General features: G+C 42.7%; 1 protein-coding gene across 6 annotated transcripts in view; it reads left to right on the top strand.

Annotated features, from left to right (window-relative positions):
• LOC147722554 (serpin B6-like) overlaps positions 1-23,015 on the top strand; it is a 252,653-nt gene that overhangs the window by 222,606 nt on the left and 7,032 nt on the right. For 2 of the 6 annotated variants that reach the window (XM_086965084.1, XM_086965079.1), the window contains exon 7: positions 4,789-5,742. The exons of the other annotated variants lie outside the window; for them this stretch is intronic. In XM_086965084.1, coding sequence (XP_086821210.1) covers positions 4,789-5,193 — 405 coding nt within the window. In that variant the 3' untranslated portion in view covers positions 5,194-5,742. Of the gene's footprint in view, positions 1-4,788; positions 5,743-23,015 lie in introns of those variants that run through there. 6 annotated transcript variants of the gene reach the window in all.

Raw genomic sequence — 23,015 nt, 5'->3', positions numbered from 1 at the left:
ATTCCTATTTATACAACACATTTTTTTGGGATGTCTCCCTGGATTACAACAAAACTTGAATGTGTCCCAAATGTATATGCATACATACATACTCACATATACTAACCATCACTTGAGCATTCCAAATAATATGGTGTTGCATTAGATTTATAAAATATATAGCACAATCCATACAATAGTCTGCCATTCTACAGCCAATAGTAATTTTGTGTTTAATATTTAATGCAGAGAAGCTATTTCATCACAGCGTTCAGTTAGTGCTGTTAAATGGATCAACCATGCCAAATATCTTTCAAAACCACCTTTTATAAAGAAGACAGAACTCAGGAAATGTTGGTCTCTTTATTTCATAACTGCAAAGATCTACTCTCACACGTGTATACCACAAGGTCTTTCTCACAATATCTTTTCAATCATAACTTAAATAGTGTCCTTTTTTATCTAATAGACTGTATTTGTAATTATCTCACCTAAGTGCACTGTGGTAGATGTTGTAAAAATGTGCAAATTATCATGATTTCACAATAGGCTTCTTTCATGAAAAATTAGATCATTCATCTTTCATTTAATTGAGTCCTCTGGTGATATTTGCTACTCTAAAATTTATCAGGTGGATATTTTTAATTTGTATTATTTTTAATAGTTTTTTTCTTTTTGGCTGCTTTTCTGCAAGATGATTATTTGTGGATTCGCATGGACATTTCTTTAAGCCTGAAGTCGCAGCTATGGGTATATTTTCCTCAAATGGATTGGCTGATTTACGTTTGCTGTTTTGAAATGATTCTCACTGGATTGTGTTAATCCTATTTTGATTTCCAAATAGTCTCCTTTTTGATTTCGATTTAACAAGATTGTCCTATGATTGCTTTGGTACTGACTGGAAAGACGTGTAGTTTATCATAGTTACTCAACCAAAATGGTTTGATTGTTTTGTTTTTATTATCTAGCCTGATTCCAATTGTCTTTTGTGTTTTTGTTTTATTTTGTTTTCAACTCTTACTTGATTTCTGACTTCATACAGTACATGATATTGAAGATGTTGTTGCCATGTACTTTGTCATAATATTTAACTATTGTGAATACGTAATAATTTCTCTTGATGTTCCAGAAGTCTTTTTTTTATTTTTAAGGTACAAATGGTGAGTTTGCCACACAGGTGCACAGTTACAGTTTAGCATATTATTTATCTGTTTCTCTTTTCCATCTTTTAGTGGGAAGGTTTTAGAGTTTTTCAATTTCGTGGGTGCTTTAGCCATAGTGCATGGTCAGAAACCCATAATCTGTTTTGTCAGGCATGTTTCTCTATTTTAATTTTTTTTCTGTAGTGACTGTGTGCAAAATTGTATCTAAAATGATTTATATTTTCTGTATGTTAGTGCAGATTAGGTTTTCAACATAATGAACTTGCGATGTCTCTCCTTTGTGTATTTAGGCATTCTTTTAAACTCATTCATTTTCTTTTTATCATTTAGGAATTCTATAATGTCAGACAACTTATCTATTATATAGTGATTTCAACACATCAGGTTGAACAGTGTGGCTGATTTAGTTCTCGAAAATAATATATTGTAGTGCAAATAGGAAGGTAATAAAGTCTCAAATGAATATAAGCATGTATATATATTTTAACATACAAAATAAGCATCTACAACCTGAAATTCCAAATGTTCCCAGAGTACATCCAACTCTCAGTGAGAATAAGTCTGGGCTTATCCCTTATCGATAATAGATCACAGAATGCCTCTTTAATACACTCTTGCTATGCTGAAATAGAGTAGAAATTAAAAAGGCCTTTTCTAGTGGACTACCCAACAGTGACATTTGCCTCATTTGGTCCACTTCTCTAGGTCAAAATCCTTTCTCTTTTTTTATGTACGATCTGTGTGTAATCTTTGACCCTGCCTTAACTTTTACATCTCTGACTAACCAGTTCTTTAATGGAACTCCCTTCAAGGAAAATGTGATGTATGTTGCTTCTAATTAAGCACAAAAACCTAGGAAACAAAGAACAACTAGCAATGTTTGTTTGGCATTGTCTTTAAAAAAAGTGAAACCCATCATCCTTTGAGGAAGGCTAACTGCAATATCTTACCACAGAACGCATTAAAAGAAAATCTTTATGGCTCAGGATAGTATGCTATTCAGTATGGCGCGAGCCATTTGAATCATCAGTTTCTCAAGATCCGTCAAATGCCAAAGTTGCCAATATCCGATACCTACCAAACACTATTTCTTGGTCTGACTCGAAAGTGCAGCTATTGCCAGACAGTTATGTGATCATCACTAGAGAAGGGCGTTTGCTCCACCTCCAAGTTGAGGGTCACAAGTACCTTTTTGATTGTGCAGAAGTTGTGTGCTTTGACAAAAAAGTGATTGCCCTCGAGGCGGCTGTGGTGATAATTTGTTTTATTTATCCCTCTGCCTATGCTTGAACTTACAGGGTCACACACATACAATTGGGATACTATTAAAGCTTCTTAGATAACTAGATTGTTTTTGTTGCTTTACCCATATGGAAGGATATTGCAATGTTAAAAGAATTGCATTTATATACAAATTGCTGGGTAACATTTTCTTTGCTATATTTCTCTGTCATAGTTAGGTGAATGTTGGTGTGAATCCCCCATGCTATGCTTCATAAGAAAGGCATACATCTGGCAACTTTTATCAACACTATACCAAAAGCTACTATTAGATTAGTCCCTTCAGTGTAGTTGGGCCACATACCTGTTGCCAAACTAAATTGCCTTCCAAAATCCCACTCTCATCCGATTTAATTAAACCGATTTAATCCATTTCCTACCCGATTCATCACAAGCCTACTGTGCCATAAATTTGGGTAAACCCCCCTTTTATGGGCAGAATTTCAATTATTTTAGGTAGGTCCAAGCTGTAAACGTAAAATGTAGATATTTTGGTATTGATTATTATCTTTGTTTCAAAGTTATAACCCCTTACTATATTCACCCTCCCATATTATGTTACCAATGTAAAAATAAAAAAGTTAAATTAGTAATTTTCTAAAGGAAATAGTTTGCACAGTGGAATTCTATTTAAGAAATCCTATGACCACTCCCTATGTTTTAATATAATAACATGAATTGCATTTGGCTACAGAGTATAATCTATATTGACTGCCTGTCAATATTTTGCCTGAATTGCTAGAAACATATCCCTGCTTGGCGCACCTTACAATGAGTATTATGCCTGTAAAAGTGCTCCCTTTCCTTTGAATGGGCACCCATTTACAATTAAATTTGGGAGTATCAATTACTTACTTCAGAACCTATTGACTCTTTGAATGCTTCAGTGGTCAACTGAGCTAAAGATAATTACTGAATATAAATACCTCCATTTAAAGTTACTAAGATATTTTTCAACAAGTTTTCGGACAAGTAATCTCACATCTTCCGTTTCGAGACAGGGTTTCGCATTGCAGTCTCTATACTTAAATTACAGCATACCACATCGAAAAACATATATAAACTACGATCACAAAAAACGTTGGCCAAATAATTTAGATACACTATCACCACAAGATTTGAAGAAATTTGAAGATTTAATGTTTTTTGTGACATTTCATAATGAAAATGTAATACATATTAACATTGATGTGTTTTAACTTGGATATATTCTATGCATCCCTGATGGGTCAGATACTGCTGCTTTAGGGTTTATCACCAGACCTGCCTGACTCAGAAATTCCAAATTTCTGACCCAGGTGCAACAGCACCTTGTGCATGTCCCTTTTGATAGTGTGCATCTGTTTGGACCCCAGGATGAAACGCTGCTAAAAGAAATGAGAAAAGACACTGACATTGCCAAGTCCATGGTTGCCCTATATAAGGTGATCAGCCTGTGACCATTTGAAATAATGAATAATATGATATGTAATTTAATATATTAGACTTCCTAAAACAGTAATTTATATGCCAAATGCCTTTTGAGAACTAATATTGTCTATCTGTATGTGGTGTGTCTCCATAGCTGACAAAAGTCACAAATTTAAGTGCTTACAAATTGAAAAAATTATAACTGTATAGTAAGAGCCAGAAAAAGTAAAACTGTTGGTTGATTATGATTGTAAAATTAAAATTGTATAACTTTAACATTCCTTATTAAAAACATTAACGTGGTGGACATAAAAATTCCAGCAATGTTAAGTTCCATTTGATGGAAAAAATAATGGTGGCTGCAGAAGAGGAAGGAATAAAAATGTGGCCCATTTTATAAAATCACAAGAATGTGAAATGAAGTTACAGAAAAGGTAGTACTGAAAGTATGAATAATGTACAATCTCAATGTGCAATTTCAATATCGTGTATCATTTAGAGGATGAACAGAATACATGTAAAAGGGAGTTTGTGTTATGCCACCACTTGGAAACGTTGTTAGCATACCACTTTGTGAGAGGTTTTGATTGAAAAAAGGACATCAGAAATATTATTCTGTTAAATACAGATGACCTGTGTATATTGAGTGCTTAACATTGTCACATATAGTTTTTTTCTTGCACTTGCATTAAGAGGATTTTTTTTACCTAGTTTTAGAAAGTGGACACGGTTTTGCTAGCCTAAGTTTCTCTGTTCTGTGAAAGATTTCTATTCTATGGAATTTTATGTAATAGAAGGGTTGTATGGTTGAAACAGTTGGATCCTGTTTCTGCATTCCACAAATTCTAGAAATGATGGGTTTCATGTATTTAATAAATTAATATTAAGTCATTCATACTTTCAGGCTGATTTTGACTGTTTTGCATTGAAAAATCATTTTTATCTCCTTTTTCAGCTTGAAAGGGAAATTAATTTTGAGAAATTTGCAGATTGGACAAATCCAGAAATGATGGACACAACTGAAGTTGAGCTTTTTTTACCCCGATTTAAGCTGGAGGAGGATTATGATCTGAAATCATTTCTGATAACCCTGGGAATGGTCCATGCATTTGATGTGGTCAAATCTGATTTCTCTGGAATGTCAGCTAGCAATGACCTGGTACTGTCCAAGGTGGTTCACAAGGCATTTGTGGATGTAAACGAGGAAGGCACAGAAGCAGCTGCTGCAACTGCAGCAATCATGATGAGGCGATGTGCACTAAGGGTGCCTAGGTTCATGGCAGACCATCCTTTCCTGTTCTTTATCAGGCACAATAAAACACGCAACATCCTATTCTGTGGCCGTTTCTGCTCCCCCTGATGACCGATATGCAGAATTTGTCCTTGATTGCAAAGATGTAGTTCCTTATTTTAAACTGATTTGTATTGATGTGAATGGCTTCACATTAGCATGCAGTCCCAAACATTAATAAGAACTTAATTATTAGCGTACCATTTTCCAATGCCATCAAACGCATCATTTGAACATTATGGGCACCATTTTTAGTATCATAATATAGAAAAATGATGATCAACTTGACAAGGTAACTTTTTTGTAAAAACCAGACTTTGATTTTACACGTGCCTGTTATTCTTTGATGTCAGGTCTTTCACTTGGCCTCTCAGTAAAAGATAAACTGCTAGCAATGCAAGTCGAAAAACTCACACCTAAAAACTTAACTTTCTAATATTTTAAGTGTTCTAACTTGTTCTGTAGACTGCAATTATATCAACATGGCAAATACTCTCCTTTGTGTTCTGCTAAGAAGACAATAGTTTCAGTAAAAAGTGTTTTCTTAAAACATGTGGCTTCTTTGCTTGTCCGTATTCATGTATTCATCCAAATAAAGATTATCTACTGTCAAGTGAATATTGGAGTTAGGGTCATGTACATGTTGTGGTATGGGTATATATTTACTTTCTGTAAGGCATTGGGATACTGTGAACATCTGTGCACCTTCCAATGCATTGTGTAATGAACTGTAACATTGTTTTTGTTATCAGTCAAATTTTAACGATCACCATGGACCAATGATTACTGTGTCCAGTATGTGGAATCAGTGGTAGTTCACTTATCTGCGCTTTTGAGCTCAGATTCCCCACAACCATCTTAATGCAAATGAACCACAATAAAACCCCAAAAATTACCCTTCTAAATTCATGGTGTTAACTACAAACTAACAAACCCACACTTGTGCAAAGTGCCTGTCAGAGATTAGCAAATAAACAGGGAAACAACATTTCCTTTGTAGTTAGGGACCTGAGAAGAATGCAAGACACCACTCAGCCAAGCCTCCTGAACTGTCCCTAACTTTTAAGGTTATCGGTGTATTTTACATTGTAGCAGGTTGTCTTTCATTATACTCCTATCAGAACTCTCACAGGACAGCAGGCACTGAGGTAATCCAGCAGCAGACAGACACAGAACAGCTTGAAATAGTGATCTAGACTTGTGCAAGGCAAAATCTGTCCAGGTAGTTGGGTCTTGGCAAAAACTCATTCTGAAATCCAGTCTGAGCTGTCAGCATGAGCAGTCTTGTCTCGACGGTTCTGATAATTCTGAGCTAGAACACAGTGTTCATAGTATGTATTGCTGTAGATACTCATGCTCTGCATACTCCTGCCATCTGGTTTTGGGTCCAAATGTTTTCAACTTGAGTTTTTTTTTAAGACGTTTGTCCACAATGCACAAGGACACCCTCTCCAGCTCTGATTTTTTACTTGTGCCCTAGGCTTGGACGTTCGAAAACACAGCTCTTGGACCGATGCATTCCACACTAGTGTTTTTTTTAATACCAGCTACTTGCTTTCCGATCCGCCACAACAACATAGTGGCACCGATCATTTCTCCCTGGGATACCTGGGACCAACGGTTAGCCTTTAGCACACCATGTCTTCAGGCTCCAGCTTTCAACAAACCTCAAGTCTTCTAGGCTTCTCTTAGCGGAGCTACAAAAGCTCAGTGACATGTTTGCATGCAGTGGAAGGCCCTTTGCAAGGATGTACTGCTCACATTTCTGTTGCTTATTGCAGCATGTTGGTGTTAAGCTAGTACTAATCAAGTAAACCCTTGCCCAGACAGTGTTAACAGGTGTAAATATGACAAAATAATATAGCAATACGTTCACAAAATGTGGTTCATTGTGCTGCATAATTTGCTTTTTCTTGCCACATAATTTCGCCAACCATGCTGCATAATTTGGTCCTTCCCAGTCACATAATTTCAGTGGCCCTGTTCATACTCATTTGATCATTACTTGAGTCATTGGGGGATAACTGTCATTGAACAGTAGTTATCCTGGAGCAATGAAGTTAATCAACAAACACCTCACCAACAACCTCTGCAACCATCAGCTCCTCGACGCCAAGCAGTCTGGATTCAGGCCTAACCACAGGACCGAAACCTCACTCACCACCAGCATGATTTTTGACAGATGAGAGATGGCAACCCTCATTCTCCTGGACAGCTCTGCAGCGTTATATAGTGTCTGACACTCCATCCTTTTCAAACGTCTGTAAAAGATTGGCATCCAAGCACCTGCTCTCTGTTGGATCTGCTCCTTCTGATTGAATAGAACACATGCTGTCAGACTCACACCTTACTTCTCGGAAGCCCGCAAACTCATCTGTGAAGTGCCTCAAGGTTCATCGCCCAGCCCCACTCTACTCTACTCATTAGTTATCCCTCTGTCAAACGTCATCCGCGCACACCACATCCACACCCTCTCCTATGCCACAGAAACACAACTCATACTTTCCCTCGAAGACAAGATCACCAATACGAGAAACAGTTCACTGCCTGCATGACCAAGTAGACTAAATGGATGAAAGCCAACTGTCTTGAGCTCAGCACCGACAAGACAAAAGTAGTGATCTTAAGCAAGAACACCTCACCCTGGCATTCCAGCTGGTGGCCAGCTGAACTCGAGCCACACCCACGCCAGGAACCTGAGAAGAATCATTAACTACAAACTGGACATGACCACACAAGTTAACGCTGTCACTGCTTTCAAAACCTGAAAATGATTTTCAAGTGGCTCCCAAGTAACACTTGACAAACTATCACTTATGTCCTAATCACTAGGAAGTTTGGCTAAGAGAACACCCTCCATCCTGGGCGCACCAAATAAATCACTAGAAAGACTTCAAACCATCCAGAACTCAGCAGCCAGACTCCATCACAACCTCCCACACAGAACTTGCATCACACCAGACCTCATGGAGCTCTACTGGCTCCCGATATACAAATGTGCTCATTTCAAACTCCTTTCGCACACATAAAAGACACTACATAACTTAGGCTCAGCCTACCTAAACAGTTGCTTCTTATACACACATCCCACGTATACACAGTACCAGATCTGGAGGATGGGCATTCTCTTACATTTATTAATTTATTTATTTATCTTGAGTTTTATATAGCGCTGGCTAGACCGAAGGTATCAGAGCGCTTTACATAAGGAACAGCGAGTTGCAAGTTACACATTTTACATACGTTACACAATGATTACATATTAACAACAAGAGTTATTAGCAAATAGCATTTAAGGACACCTGATGAAACCACAATAGCACAGTAGTATGTATTGCTAGTGTGTAGCGAACAGAGAGAGGGAAAGGAAAACATTGGAGAGGAATGCGGATATAGTCTAGGTAGGAGGGGGAACGTCCATCAGGGGGGACTAAGCAGTCAGTGTGAGAGACAGATAAGCCAAGAAGAACCATGAATAACAATGTCCAAAGTTCGGCTGGGTAGGTGAAGGCCAAGGGGTCCAGACTCCTGTGTAGCTGCTTAGGACAGCTCCACTGGGCAGCAGCCAAGGGTAATTGGTCTCCGAGGGATGTACAAACAGTTTTTGTTTCTACCCATGGGGCATTGTCAGAGGTCTGCAGACAATAGCGCGGGTTAGATCCAGAGGTATCAGAGCCCTTTACCAAGGGACTGGAGAGATTAGAAGGGGGAGCCAGTCGCAGTGACTCCAAGCGGTCACCAGTAATGAATTAATAGGTGCTGCGTAGTACCCACAAAAGTGTGAAGTCAGTGTGCCTGGGGAGCGCTCTACATGCTTCAATTATTGGAACAGACCTCAAAGCACAATAGGGTGGGCACAACGCGGCTCAGGTCTCACCAAACGGATCAAGCAGGTCAGGGGGATCAAGGATATTGGGGCCAAAATAGTGTTGTAGCTAGGAGCCTATTGGACTACGGTGGGACCGCAATGCCTGCTCCTCAGTGACTCACTGTTGCTCCGCAAGTAGTGGAGTCTCCTTCTAGCCACTCCCGATCACCGCACCGCAGCACACCAGCCTGGGATGTCTGACTCTCGTTTCCGAGCCAGCCGTCCACTAACACTTCAGCATTTTTACTTTACGTTACTCCTAAAGCGTGGAATGGCGCCCCACTCCACATCACAGCCACATCCTCTCTTCTATAATTCCGCAAGAAGCTAAAGACATGACTTTTCAATTAACCTGCTATAAGCATAAACACCTGCCCAGCGCCAGGATACTCTCACAGGTGATAGTGCGCTTTATAAATATTCATAAAATATCGCATGTGTAATTCTTTGCAACTTTATTTTAAAGACTGCTGTCCTGGTTTTGATAAGTAAATGCATGTTTTTTGGGAATTTGTATCCGTGCCTATGTAGTTCGTAAATTCGATATCTAAATATCAACTTTGTAACATTGGTATTCGCCACATAAGTTGCACTCTGTAGCTTCAAGCAATTCTTCTAAACTAGGAGATAATCACATTTAACTGCCTACTTTTAGTTCATAAGTGTACATTAAAACAATAATGTTCCATGAACATAGGTCACTAAAAACTTTCAAATGAATATTGTCTAGTCATGTGGTCTGCCCGTGTTCAGGGTCTTTCCTTTTTCTTAATCATGTGATAATTGAATAATTACATTGGCACTTCTGCTTATATACCTTTGAGAAATACATTTGATTTGGAACATGTTACAAAAAACTCAATCTTTTGATGCTACATAATCCCTAAATATCCATCAGACACAAGCTTGAAAACTTCACAAGCATTTAAAAGCGCCACCACTATCTTCTAGTGTCACGTATGACTTTCATTCTGCAACATTCCAGCATCTCTGGTGTAAATTTTTATATATAAAATAAATACGTGATCAAGACCTATTTAAGTGTTGCAAAAGCAGTTTTGGGGAAATATTGCCAAAGATAATTTGTCCTCTAAAAATATGATATTCTCCGCAGCTGTGTGGGCCTGCCTGGACGCGGAGGAGGTGCCCCTGGCCCCGACCCGGCGTCATTCTGATCCTTGGCGACCTTTGGGGGGGCCTGGCGGAGAGGCTGAGGCCATTGGACGTACGGCCTGAGGAGCTGCCTGGAGCCCCACGGCGGGGAGACAGGGGGAGCAAGGGGTTTCTGCGTCACCCCGGAAGGGTTCATTGAGACCTTGTTGCCACCGGCGATGCGCAAGGACAGGATGTCGAAGTCAACCCAGCCCAAAACCATTACGCAATACACTACTCAGAGGCTGCCCTCGCAAAGAATTATGCGACAGACTGGCCAAGAGGAGGGTGCGGAGGGGCCTGCGGAGCCATCCAGAGCCGAACTATTGAAGGCTATACAGGGCTCTCACACTGCGCTTGAGCGGCAGATCGAGACAGTGTCCATTGATGTCAACCTTTTGCGAACGGATCTCCGGAAGGTGGCGGATAAGGTCTCTGACGCCGAGGGCAACATTACCCAATTGCAAGGCGAGGTGGCCTCCCTCAAGAAGACGGTAACCACCCTCACGGCCGCGACGCATGCCCTGGAGCGGAGAGCTGAGGACGCGGAGGGTCGAGCGCGACGGAGTAATATCAGGGTCCTGGGCGTTCTGGAATGGCTGGAGGCGGGCAACGCCGAACGTTTTCTGGAAACTTGGGTTTGGACCCACCTGTGTCCACAAGGCCTGTCCAGTGTCTTTGTTATCGAACAGGCGAACCGGGCCCTGGTACCGCCTCCGTGCCCGGGGGAGCCCCCGAGAGCGCTCATTGCCAAAATACTGAACTACAAGGACCGGGACTGCATATTGAGGGCGGCGAGGGAGACGGAGAATCTCGCTATTGAAAACAGCCGCGTCTCCATATATCCTGACTACACCCAGCAGCTGCAGGAGCAGAGGAAGTCCTACCTGGGCGTGAAGCAGAAGCTCCGGGAGATGAAGCTGCAGTATATGCTCTTGTATCCAGCCAAGCTCAAGGTGATCTCACAAGGTCGTGCACACTTCTTTGAATCCCCGGCGGAGGTCTGGGAGTGGCTCGAGATAAGAGGCGATGATCTACCACCAGGAGAACGTGGAGGACCCCGTGAGACGTGGGGCACCCGCCCTCAGCGACGGCGCCGCGGGAGACGAAGACGCCGATCGGCTTCAAAGGATCCTGAAGGCCCTAGAATCATGGTGGTGCATGGCGCTCTGCTGCTGAGACCTCCCGGTGGGGAGACGGGCCCGGAGTCTCTGGGCGGGTCTATCCCTGCGGACACTTTGGTTCCGGACACCCTACAGGATAAAGTGCCTGGCACGGACACCGAGGCCCCCGTGATACCAGAGACTGGACTATCCGAGCCATTGACGGAGTCGGCTCCACCTTGAGGTACTTTTGGTCTCTGCAGTATTATCCTTGGTGTAGGAGGAACTTTGGATCCATTTCTGCTGTTTTATGATGCCTGTGGGTTCAACGGTTTGCCCGGGATGTCGGGAAGGGGCAGGGGACTTGCATTCCGCTGAGGGGGGAATCTGGGGCGGGGGAATTGTGTGTTCTATTTTTGTATTTCGCCTAAGGTCTGCTATCTTAAACTGGGTCTGACGGGGAGCTGGAAGGGGGGTGGGTCGGTAGTACCGGTTGGGCTGTGTGTGTGGGGGTTGTGTGGAACGGATGGGTTGGCTTTGCACGTCCTGGCACCAGCAAGGGGAGGGCAAGGTAGCATGTTTTGTTTTTGCTGTCTGCTTGCTCGTGGGTGGGGGTAGGGGGGTGTGTTCGGGGGGAGTTGAGGGGTTTGGGGTTTTTAGGGGTTGGGGGGTACTGTGGGATGGTTGTTGTTGGCATCGAGACACCGTTCAGGGTCAGGGGTGGGGGATCCTACTGGAATGCAGCTAGTGGCCCGGAAGGACAGCAACACAGATCATGGGATATAAGTTGATGACATGGAATGTGCGGGGGCTAGGCACTTGCACCAAGAGACACAGGGTCCTGTCCTTCCTCCGCCGACACGGAGCTGCCATCGCATGTTTGCAAGAAACGCATCTAACAGACGAGGGTGCTCAAAAACTGGCTAAAAAATGGAGAGGTCAGGTGTTTCACTCCTCCTTTTATACCTATGCTAGGGGGGTATTGGTCTGGGTGGCTCCAGGGGTACCCTTTGCCGTACAGTATGTAGAGGCTGACATAGAGGGTAGGTACCTGCTACTGCCGGTGAAGCTTGATGGGAGGGATTTCTCGATCTTAAACTCGTATGCGCCCAATGTCGACGACCCTGATTTCTTCTCCCGACTCTAGGATGTCCTGGTTTCGGATCTCGATGCCCCCCTCCTTTGGTTTGGAGACTTTAATTGTGTGTTAGATTCGGATTTGGACAGGCATCCCCCCCGTACTGGCACGAAACCTCGTATGACGGCGAAACTCCGGGAAGTAATGTCTAACCTGGGGGTTGTCGACGTGTGGCGACCGCGTCATCCCCTACAAAAATTGTATACCTGTTACACTCCGACGCATAATACTCATAGCAGACTGGACAGGGTCCTTGCCGCGAATATTGATGTATCCCTCTCCCTAACGGTCACCCACCAGGCCCGCTTTCTGTCGGACCACTCCCCAGTGATGTGCGTGGCCCGGTTGCTCGCCCAGCCCTCCCGTCCTCAGACCTGGAGGATGCCAGTGGACCTATTAGAGGACCAGGTGGGGAAAGCCCATGTGGAGACAGCCCTTAGTGAATATTTGGATTTGAACTGGGGTGGAGCTGACGTGTCTTATGCGGTCAAATGGGATGCCATGAAAGCGGTGGTGCGCGGCGCGTGTATGGGCCTGACCTATGGCGTGCAGAAGCAGTTGCTCCGTGACTTGTGTAAAGCGGAGGATCGCCTGCGGAGTTGCCAGACCATTTCGGACCCCGACGACTCGGATTTAGAGTCGGAGAGGTCAGCCAGGGAGGAGGTCCATGACATACTGACCAGGCTAGAGAAATACACTCTCGGTCAGTATCGTCAGCGCCTCCATCGCGAAGGCGACAAGGCTGGGAGACTGCTGGCCTGGATCCTTAGGAGGGAATTCGCTCCGGAACGGATAGCTGCTCTGCGCAACCCTGCGGGGGACCTGGTGCACTCGAAGGCGGGTATCCTGGGGGTCCTACAGGCCCACCTGCAAGCGGTATATGCTGCGGACCCCTCGGTGACGGAGTCCGCTTCTCAGGCTTACCTTCGGGGATTGCCCCTCCAGACCTTATCGAAGGAGGCAGCAGAGGAGTTGGAGGTGGCCTTGTCGTTCCGCGAGATCACGGTCGCGCTGGGCAGTCTACCGCGGGCCTAGGCCCCTGGAGGTGATGGGTTTCCGCTGGAATTTTATCAGGCGTTTGAGGAAGCCCTGGCCCCCCGGCTCCTGCAGGTCTATGGTGAGGCGCTGGAGTGTCCCGCCCTCCCGCCTACTATGAATCAGGGTGAGGTGTGCATGATTCTCAAGCCTGGGGGCGACAGCTGCGACCCTGCAGCGTATCGGCCCATTACTCTCATCAATACTGATGCTAAAATCCTCACAAAAGTATTGGCCAATCGCCTGGCACCGCACACGGCGCATCTGGTGCATCAGGATCAGTGCGGATTCATCCCGGGCCGCAACACTGCGATGAACCTCAGACGCCTGAACCATGTTCTGCATCAGGTGCGGGATAGACAGGACCCCCAGGTCCTAGTGTCCATAGACCTGGCTAAGACGTTCGACAGTGAATTGGGTATATCTACTGGAAGTGCTTCATCTGGTGGGTATGGGCCCCATCTTCTGTAACTGGATCCGGATCCTTTATGGGAAACCTCGAGCTAGGCTTAGACTCGGCGCAGCGTGTTCGGAGGACTGGCCACTGGGAAGGGGCACGCGGCAGGGGTGCCCCCTCTCACCGCTACTCTTTGCCTTGGCAATTGAGCCTTTGGCGGTCCTTGTGAGGTTGGAAATGGCACAGTGGGGTATCCAAGTAGGTGACACCGTCAATGTGGTCTCCCTATACGCAGATGATGCTTTGTTTTATTTAACGTCCCCGAGCGAGTCGCTGCTGCTTTTATTACGGCTATTGTATCGTTTCGGCGCGGCCTCGGGTCTGTGAATTAATCTTGATAAGTCCCTCATTTTCCCCTTGGCGGGTTATGGCCCCGACCAGCGGGCAGACCTCCCGCACCTAGGATTACGATGGGAACTGGATCCCTTTCGGTATTTGGGCATCAAGGTGGCATCGTCGGATGACCAGTTGCTGGCCCGTAATGCCGGGCGCGTGGTGCGCTCCCTTCAGCAGTCTGTCTCGTTCTGGAGCACACTTCCGCTTTCCCTCATGGGACGATTGGCGGTGGCTAAAATGGTGATGCTCCCGCAACTGCTATACGTCCTACAGAATTCACTGTGCCCGATCCCGCCAGGCCTGTTCCGCAGGCTCAATTTGTCACTTACGTCGCTACTCTGGGCGGGTAAACGCAGTAGAGTTGCTTTGCGCTCTATCGTCCGGAGTCGGGAGGAGGGAGGTCTAGAGGCTCCGAGATTCGACCTGTACTATTACGCGGCACAGCTTGAATCAGCTGCACGTTGGTTCGCCGGCACAGCAAATTGGGACCTGAGCCTTTTGGCGGGTAGAGCGAATGAGGAGACCCTCCAGGTGGCACTGATGCAAGGAAGGGGAGCGGATAGGTCTTTACCTTATGTTGTAAGGCACGCTGCTGGGATTTGAAAGAGATTCGTAGAAAGAATCCTGAAGCGGGCCCCTTTCCATAGGGAATTACCGGTGTGGATTCTGGCGCCTGTGGTGTTGATGGAAGACCATATGTCCTTCCGGACATGGAAGGGGGGAGGGCTGCGAGACCTTGGCGGACCTGTACCCGGATGACTCCTTTATAACCTTTGAGGGGGCTACGGAGGCCTTTGACCTGACGGAGGGGCATTACCTCCATTATAGGGGACTGCAGAACATGGCGCGGGTGAGCTGGCCGCAGTTCCCAGAGGCGCCTCCGATGTCACACACACTTAACATCCTCCTTTCCTGTGGCAGAGGCCGACGGCTGATCACGTTGCTGTATTCAGCCATGCGGAGGGACTCTGATCCACCGGTTTCCCCAGCTTGGGCTGCATGGGAGGCGGATCTCGGTGTCGCCCTAGAGCCTGGCCAACGCAAACGATTCGGGACATTGACCCGTACGGTGTCATGTAATGCACGGTTCAAGCCCATTCATTTCAATTTTATGCACCGCACCTATATGACCCGGGTATCCTTACACCGCATCTCAACCGACAGACGGGACGACTGCCCTAGATGTGGACTGGGTGGAGCGGGATTTCTCCATCTGGCCTGGGAGTGCCCGCCGGAGGCTGCCTTCTGGTGGCAAGTGGTAGAGCGCATCCGGAGGATCACGGGTCTCCGGATCGCCTTGGACCCACTACATTGTCTGTTGGCCCTGGTACCCAAGCCTAAAAAGAGAAAATTGTCCCATAAGCTGTTGCAGCTACTATTGGTGCTGGCAAGGCGCAGGGTGGCTATCACTTGGATGGGAAGTGGAGCCCCGGAGCTGTTGTTCTGGCTTAGAGATTTCAGGGAATGGTCCCTGGCGGAGGAAACACATATGCAACACACACGTAGGGATGAGAAGCTGCAAGAGGACCTGTTGGCATGGCGAATGATGTGTGCTGTGGGGACTGTAGATAGTGACTCGGATGCCACCAGTGCTGAGCTGTTCACCCCGCAGCGGTCGGACTCCGGGGAGGAGGAGGGTGGGAGTGGGGATGATGGGGCTGCTGTGGGATAGTGTCATGCTAGTACCGCGCGCATAATCTCTGCAACTATGTGATTTGCTCTGAGTCCCAAATGGATCTGTGTTTGATTTTGATTTTCATACCTGTGCCCGGAGGGGCCCTGACGACCTGAACGGAATGTATATGCCTGTGTTCTCACTGATGCCGAGTTTGTGGGGGAGGGGATGTTTTTGTTATTTTTGAATTTTATTGAAGTTTTTATTTGTCAAGTATTCCCCCCCCCCCCCAAAAAAAAGTGATGATGTACTTTCACCTGGCTGTATAAACAGCATGTTTATCGCTTTACCATGACTACGGAGTCTGTGTTTCTGATATCATACTGCCGCCCGGCCCCCTGGATGTGGGCTGAATGGCTGTGTCCTGTTGGATAACGTCCAGGTCTTGGGGTCATGGATGAGCCACGTACTGGTTTACTCCGATGTATGTCCTTGCATCACAATCAAAATAAAGTATTTTAAAAAAAAATGATATTCTGCACCATGGATAGGATGCCCTTACATACTATTTCACATTCCTAGGGGATAGAACCTCTAAAGATTAACATTCTAAAAGGGGGCTAATATAATATGAGTTATTGCCATATAATTGAGCAATACAGCTATTTTCGGCAGAAACACAAATTTTTCTTCCTATTAGCTAACGCATTGCTGAAGTCCAACAGGGCCCCATCCTACACGCATTTAACTTGGTGAGGTTTCAATTGTAAATACATTTGACGATAAAAAAACATGAAAATCCATCTTTGAAAAATTAATGACCAATCGATTTGCTGAGCAGACATTCGGGAGAGCTCCGGACTGGTAATGTGGAATTTAAATCCAGTTATGATCAAATCAAAATGAGTAAGCATAGTCTAAACTTTTTTGAATGTCTTGGTCTACATAGGCGTTATTGAAAGAACTGTGTGAAAGATACAGACGAAAATCATTTATTACATCTTGGAAATTTCCACTCACTGCCACCTCCCAAATGACATCTTTCATATTTGCCTGAATCAGATAAAACTAAGTGTATAATTCATAAACATTGTCTATCAAACAATATGATTAAGAAACTGAACACTTCTTTTGTAGTTAATATGTTCTTGCTTACAAAAGAACTAGGAACTTAAAAGGTTTGGTTTAGTTCTCAGAATCATAATACGCAATACAAATGCAATCTTCCCTTCTTAATGATTACAAACATGTAGTGAAATCCGATATAGTCTAGCACCCACATAGGGCAAAGCAATAAAGTGAAATCCTACATGACTGCATTAGATTTTTTTTTAAACTTTATTTCCCATTTTTATGTGGCACAAATCAAGCAAGCAGAGATTTGATGTGCTTTACAAGTAAAACATTGGGGAATTGTAACCTGCTTACAATAAAAGTAGCAAAAAAGAATGAACATTAAATGTTATCGTAAATCAGTTGCCTAGAGGGGGCATATATGAAAGATCATATACTAACAGCAAGATGAGAGAGAGGTAGAAATGCCAAGTGAAGCAGATATGGGTAAGAGGGATGATTGAGGGGAGGGAGGTAGTTTGATCTAGAGGAGGATAAAGATGTTGTTATAGCACAAGATAACGGAAGAGGTTTTTCAAGAGGGAAAGAGTTGAGGCAAGAGAACAAAATGGAAACAAACAGAGGGTAAGACTTAAGTCAAAGGTGAGGAAAAGATAAGGCAATAATTGAACACTTGGGAATCAAGGACGATAATAATAAAGAAAAGAGACGGTGGAGCTAGGTGGCAATAGGTAACCGTGAAAGATATGATGAGGTACATGAAGATGGAAGGCACAGAAGAAATATGAAAGCATGTAGAAATCAACTTCATATGCTGAAGGAGATCTTCATGTAGGGCATGCCAAAGACATTGGGGGTTGCCCTTAAGAACGACTGCATTGTAGCAAGGGTGTGTTCTGAATTCATCCTCCAGATGTTTTTAATGATGAAGATAAGCAGTTTACACAATAAATGGTCTTTATAGACTTTTTTACATTGGAAAGATGGAAAAGAAAGTGAAAACTCAATAAAACTAGCACAAGAATAAACTTAGGACTGGGAATATGAATTCCCCACTTATGAGACAGTTTATTGAAAAAGGTGCAGCCAATGAAATATCACTTTTTAGATCTGATTCCTTACTATATAAGTGCAAGAAATACATCTTTGAAAACAATAAAATGAGAAACCTAGCTTACAATTTGGTTTAACAAAGAGAGATTATTGAACCAAGCTAAACTGAAGGATTGTCTTTCCTTGGACAAAGCAGAGCTTGCTCCTTGGTTAAAATATTTAGACAAAATGTTTTCCCAGCTGGGCCGTCGGGATTTATTTGTTTATCAAGAGAAAATCAGTAAATCTGACCTGGTTTTGATTAGGGTAACTTGTATGTTAAGGTGCTAGGCCGATGGGTAAGACCTAGAACTCTCTAAGCCTTTGGTCAGAGAATATGTGTTTCTCAAGACTGTTTCCCCATGCCGAGCCCTATTTATTCCTGGTCACCACCTCCAGACATCGTTTTTTATTAACACGTTTTAGGATGAACTTCATACAACTGTCTTTGTCAATCGTAGGCATGTGTCCCCACAAGACCTGGTACACTTTCATTTTCTGCCCATGTAGGGTTTGGTTGCCCTTTATCCTCTGCAAAAGCTATTAAAACGTCGCTTGATAATTGATTTTATGAGTTTGCGTCAGTGTGTAATTATTTTCTTGATTTTAAATGTTTATGCAATTGTTTTCCTTTATAAGCTATCATGTAATGTTTAATGTCCTGTAAGCATTAATCAACTAACAATAGAATGCTAACAATGACCGTGTTGGTGGGGTGATTGATAGCAAGGTGCTAGTATGCTTGTTTAATCCTTGGGTATTTTTAGCTGTTATGAATTGTATTTTATATTGTTTTGCTTACTAAAACTAAATAAAGATTTATGAATGAATCTACTGGGAAATATTCATTTGAATGGTTAGGTACTTTTCCCTGTGTTCTTGGGGAACAAGTGTTTGAATATGTACATTTGAACTATAAGCAAATATTAAGTGGCTGAACCAAATTAATTCTCTCTATTCCCTTATTCCGGACACTTGTTTCTGCCATTGTCTGCTTAGGGGCGTTCAGCTGTCATCCAGTTCCTGAGAATGCACATATAGTTTGTTGCCATTAGTATTTGCAGCAGATAATTCTCTTTATTGCTGAGATGCACTGTCAAGCTCTTCTGTCGACTGATGTATCAGCCCCCTACAGTTTGTTAATATGCCATTGGTACATGTAACATAAAACATAATTCCATATAACTATTAATTTCCACAATTACATTCATCATCAACTTGAAAAAAAACTGTCTTATTTGAATAAAACTATTAATGAAATTTAAATGATTAAATGTTGAAATTAATCGTTTAGCAATAAACTAGTTATTTTAACGTGCCAAAACAGGCCTAGGAGTGCCAGACCCATACCTGAACTTTGACAACCACTAAGTAAATGAATCTAATTTTTATTTATATTTAAATATATGGATATCCTGACTACTTGGCCTGGTTTCAGCACTCCTATTCCTACTTTGTTCACCCCTTGTCTAATTGAAGAGATATACCATTGGTCAAATAGTCAACTATAAAATAATTGGAAAATTAAAGATTTAAGTCTTCATCTTTAACCTGCATGCATGTAACTTGTATTTCAGTTTTATTATTTGCTAGACTGTACATTGCTTTGGTTGAACCAAATGTTGCCACAGTTACCATATTTTTTATAGTTTGTTGCATTTGCAGATTAACTTAATTTACATTTATTGTGCAGACAACACTCAATTATATCAAAGGTGTAACCTACAAATGTACTATCCTCTCTGTTTTGAAAGTGCTATTTTTCTTTGAAATTATGTAGGTCTTATTGATATTTCTTTTAAGTCAAATGATTTCCACAATACAAACAACTCTATAATCAACATCTCTGTTTATAAACCGACCGAAAAAACATGTTTTGGTAATAAAATGTGTTATGAGAGTTTGGCACCAGCCATGTACATTATTCTGTTGTGAAGTGTAAGTGTGGAAGAGAGTTCTTTGGAGTGACGTGTAGCCACACTGAGAGCCCCTATAGCCTACTTCATTGACTCAGGAGCGCTCAGCATGGCAGCGAGATCCTGAAAGAAGAGGGAATGACCGTGTGAGGAAGTGGCAAGTAAAGAAGATGAAAGGGGAGCAGAAGAGGAAAGCCCAGGCAAGCTCAGCCTCGTCTATTTAACTGGACAGAAAGAAGGGTGACAACCTATGGAGGTGGGGCGGAAGCGGAGGGGGGTGGATGGTCTCCTCTGAGCTGCCAAACTGAACTTTTACATGGAAGGCGAGAACATTTTGTACCAGGGAAAGCATGGTGTGGAATAATGTGGGATGGTTAAACTAAAGGGAAAGTGATATCTACCTAAATGGGCCAGAAAAAAAAAACAAAATCGGCTTTGAAGAGGAAACCAGAGGGGCTACAATGAACACATCACTTGGCCATGAAGGACTTTTTAAGACCTTGACAAACATGGTTAGTTAGATATGCGGAAAACAACCAAAGCAGGTCTTCCCCCCCATTAGGATTACAAAATTATCTACATCTAATATCCATGATTCTCAATGCTCTGGGGCCCGATCTAATTCTGGGTATTTAGCGATCCCATGGTATGATCCTGGAAAAGAAAGTTTTTGCTTGAAGTGTACCATGGCAGATCCAATCCAAGCACCGCTTGCATCATATTGGAGAAATAGCCCACTGAGATCTGCAAAGGTTAGGGTACAGCCATTGGACATTACTATCACTGATCTCTTTTCATCATGAAAGCCCGCTGTCCTGTTTGCTTCAAATAAACCAGATGGTTAAAGGCACACCAAATAGACTGCCACAAATAGCACACCTTTTCTCTCCACCACCTATAAAAAAAACGTTGAATGGAGCTGTAGTAAAGCCAAGACACAAACCGCTATGGAAATGCTATATATGATGTTGTCTCTTCTAACGAGCTCTAATCTTCAGTACTTCCAGGCCTAGCAGCCTACCTCCTTTAGATGGCAAAAGGAGAAAACGCGAAACCTGCACAAAAACTCCTTCACTATATCTAATTCCAGAGTCCAGGCTTACTACACAATGCCTCCTGGATTACACTACTATTGTGTATTATATTCTGTGTCACCTAATACCACCTGACAGGACAACCAAGATATTGCACTGACTTCTGAAAGGCTGACCCTTTTTATTTGAAGCAAATATTTGGTGACAGGTCATTTCCCCCAACATATATTTCTTGTGGTATTAAGGTCCATAGGTTTCCCATGAGTTCCTTCAAAAGCTGCATGTTTTTCTGCGGTTTCTTTGCTAGTAGAAGGATTAGAGTTTGTTACGGTGCATTTTGCTTCCAACCCTGCAGAGTTTAATCAAGACTGAGCTAAGATGGTTTATTTGGTGGACTACCTGGTCAAACCTGCCTTGGCCTGAGCAATGTGTCTACAAACTATTTCATATGTCTGTTTGGAGACTTTTCTTTTTTGTTTTATAACTTCTTACTTGCATGTAGGGGGATATTATGATTTGGAGCACTCTGCCGAGGAAGCATTGTGTAATATTCAACAAGGGGTAATGGAGAGACTTATGTGACTCAATTCAGTCAATTCGCAGCTCAAACTACTTGGGTAGAATGAACTTGGTTAACTTATTTACTATAAGTTGGAAATAAGAAACGGAAGATGAGCTGATTTGTTCGCACATCCTACTTAATTTTTTTAATTCATTGGTGTATTTCTGTAAATTGAACATCAATTACAGGAAAGATGAAAAGAAAGGAGGAGTGGTGCTTTAGGAACCTAGTGTTTCATTAGCCTTGAAATAAAAGTTTTCTATTCATATTTAATTGTGACTAATCTTTGTGGTGCCAAGTCGGTACTATGCATGCTTTTTCCTAAGTTGTTGCCATCCCCAAAATTGCTCCTTCCCCCTCACAGTTTGAGAGTAATCTAACAACTGAAGTAGGCACCATTATTTATTTTGAACACATTTATTCCTTATATTCAATGAGAAGGAGATACTGAAGGCTTATATACAGGAGCATTTGCAAAATGGGCTAATTGTACTATACTCTTCAACCCCTGGAGCACTTTCATATTTTGTATCAGATAGATCACACTTTCCGACCTGGTATTGAGTAAAGGTTTATATCAAATTACAATCCAGGATAAATATCCTCTCATAAAGGGCATTTTAAAGTAAAGGCGAGGAGCATGAATATTCACTAGACTTGATTTGCAAACTACTTATCGTTTCTGTGTACAAAAGGAGGGCGGAGAGGGGAAAAGACTTTCTGCACCTAATTTGAACATTTTCAATATTATGTAATGCCATTTTGGTGCTGCAATGTTCCTGCCATTTTCAACATATTATGTATTAAGTATTTCTTATGTTTTAAATCAATTTGTATTGCTATACCTGAACCCGGTGTGATCAGGACTTCAGCAGCATCACTTGTCTTAGTGAGTATGAGAAGGAGTAAATTAAGTGTCTTGGATTCGGATTAAATATTTCTGTCCTTTCCTTGGATTTGCAGCCAACATCAGTTAATTTGGAATGGCCTTCTTCTCCTAATGTAAAAATAGCTGCAAGCCTTTCTTAGATTTGCACATTTTTATTGCCAATTTTTAGGAACGTTGAGAAATAACCAGTGATGTAAGTTAAGTTCTACAGAGGAAAATACGAAAAAAAAAATTTTGCTGGAATAATCAAGCTGAACAGGCATTTAATATACCCAAAAGTATGTTCACTGTAAAATCAGTTTATTGTCATTCTGATAATTCTAATAGACAACTCTGAAAGAGCCAAAGGGACAGTGTTGTTACAAAGTAGATGGACAAGAACACCCTGTGTTGTTTGTCTAATGTTTTGCCAGAGAGTTACTGGAATTATTTAGTACTTGTGAGAGCTTTTTAGATATGAAGATGGCTTGTAATGAATTGACACTACTGAACTGTTTATAATTAAAAACAATCATTAGAGTTTACAGTATATATGAAATCTTAAATGCTAAAGTAGTCTTCAAGGTAGAAGTACATTTTTCTTTGCACAGTGCAATATTACTATGACTATCATATGCATT

This window comes from Lissotriton vulgaris, chromosome 4_1 (genome assembly GCF_964263255.1).
Source record: "Lissotriton vulgaris chromosome 4_1, aLisVul1.2, whole genome shotgun sequence".
NCBI classification, from domain to species: Eukaryota; Metazoa; Chordata; class Amphibia; order Caudata; family Salamandridae; genus Lissotriton; species Lissotriton vulgaris.
Note: the sequence above shows the minus strand (reverse complement) of the source record. Positions and strands in the feature narration are given on the sequence as shown.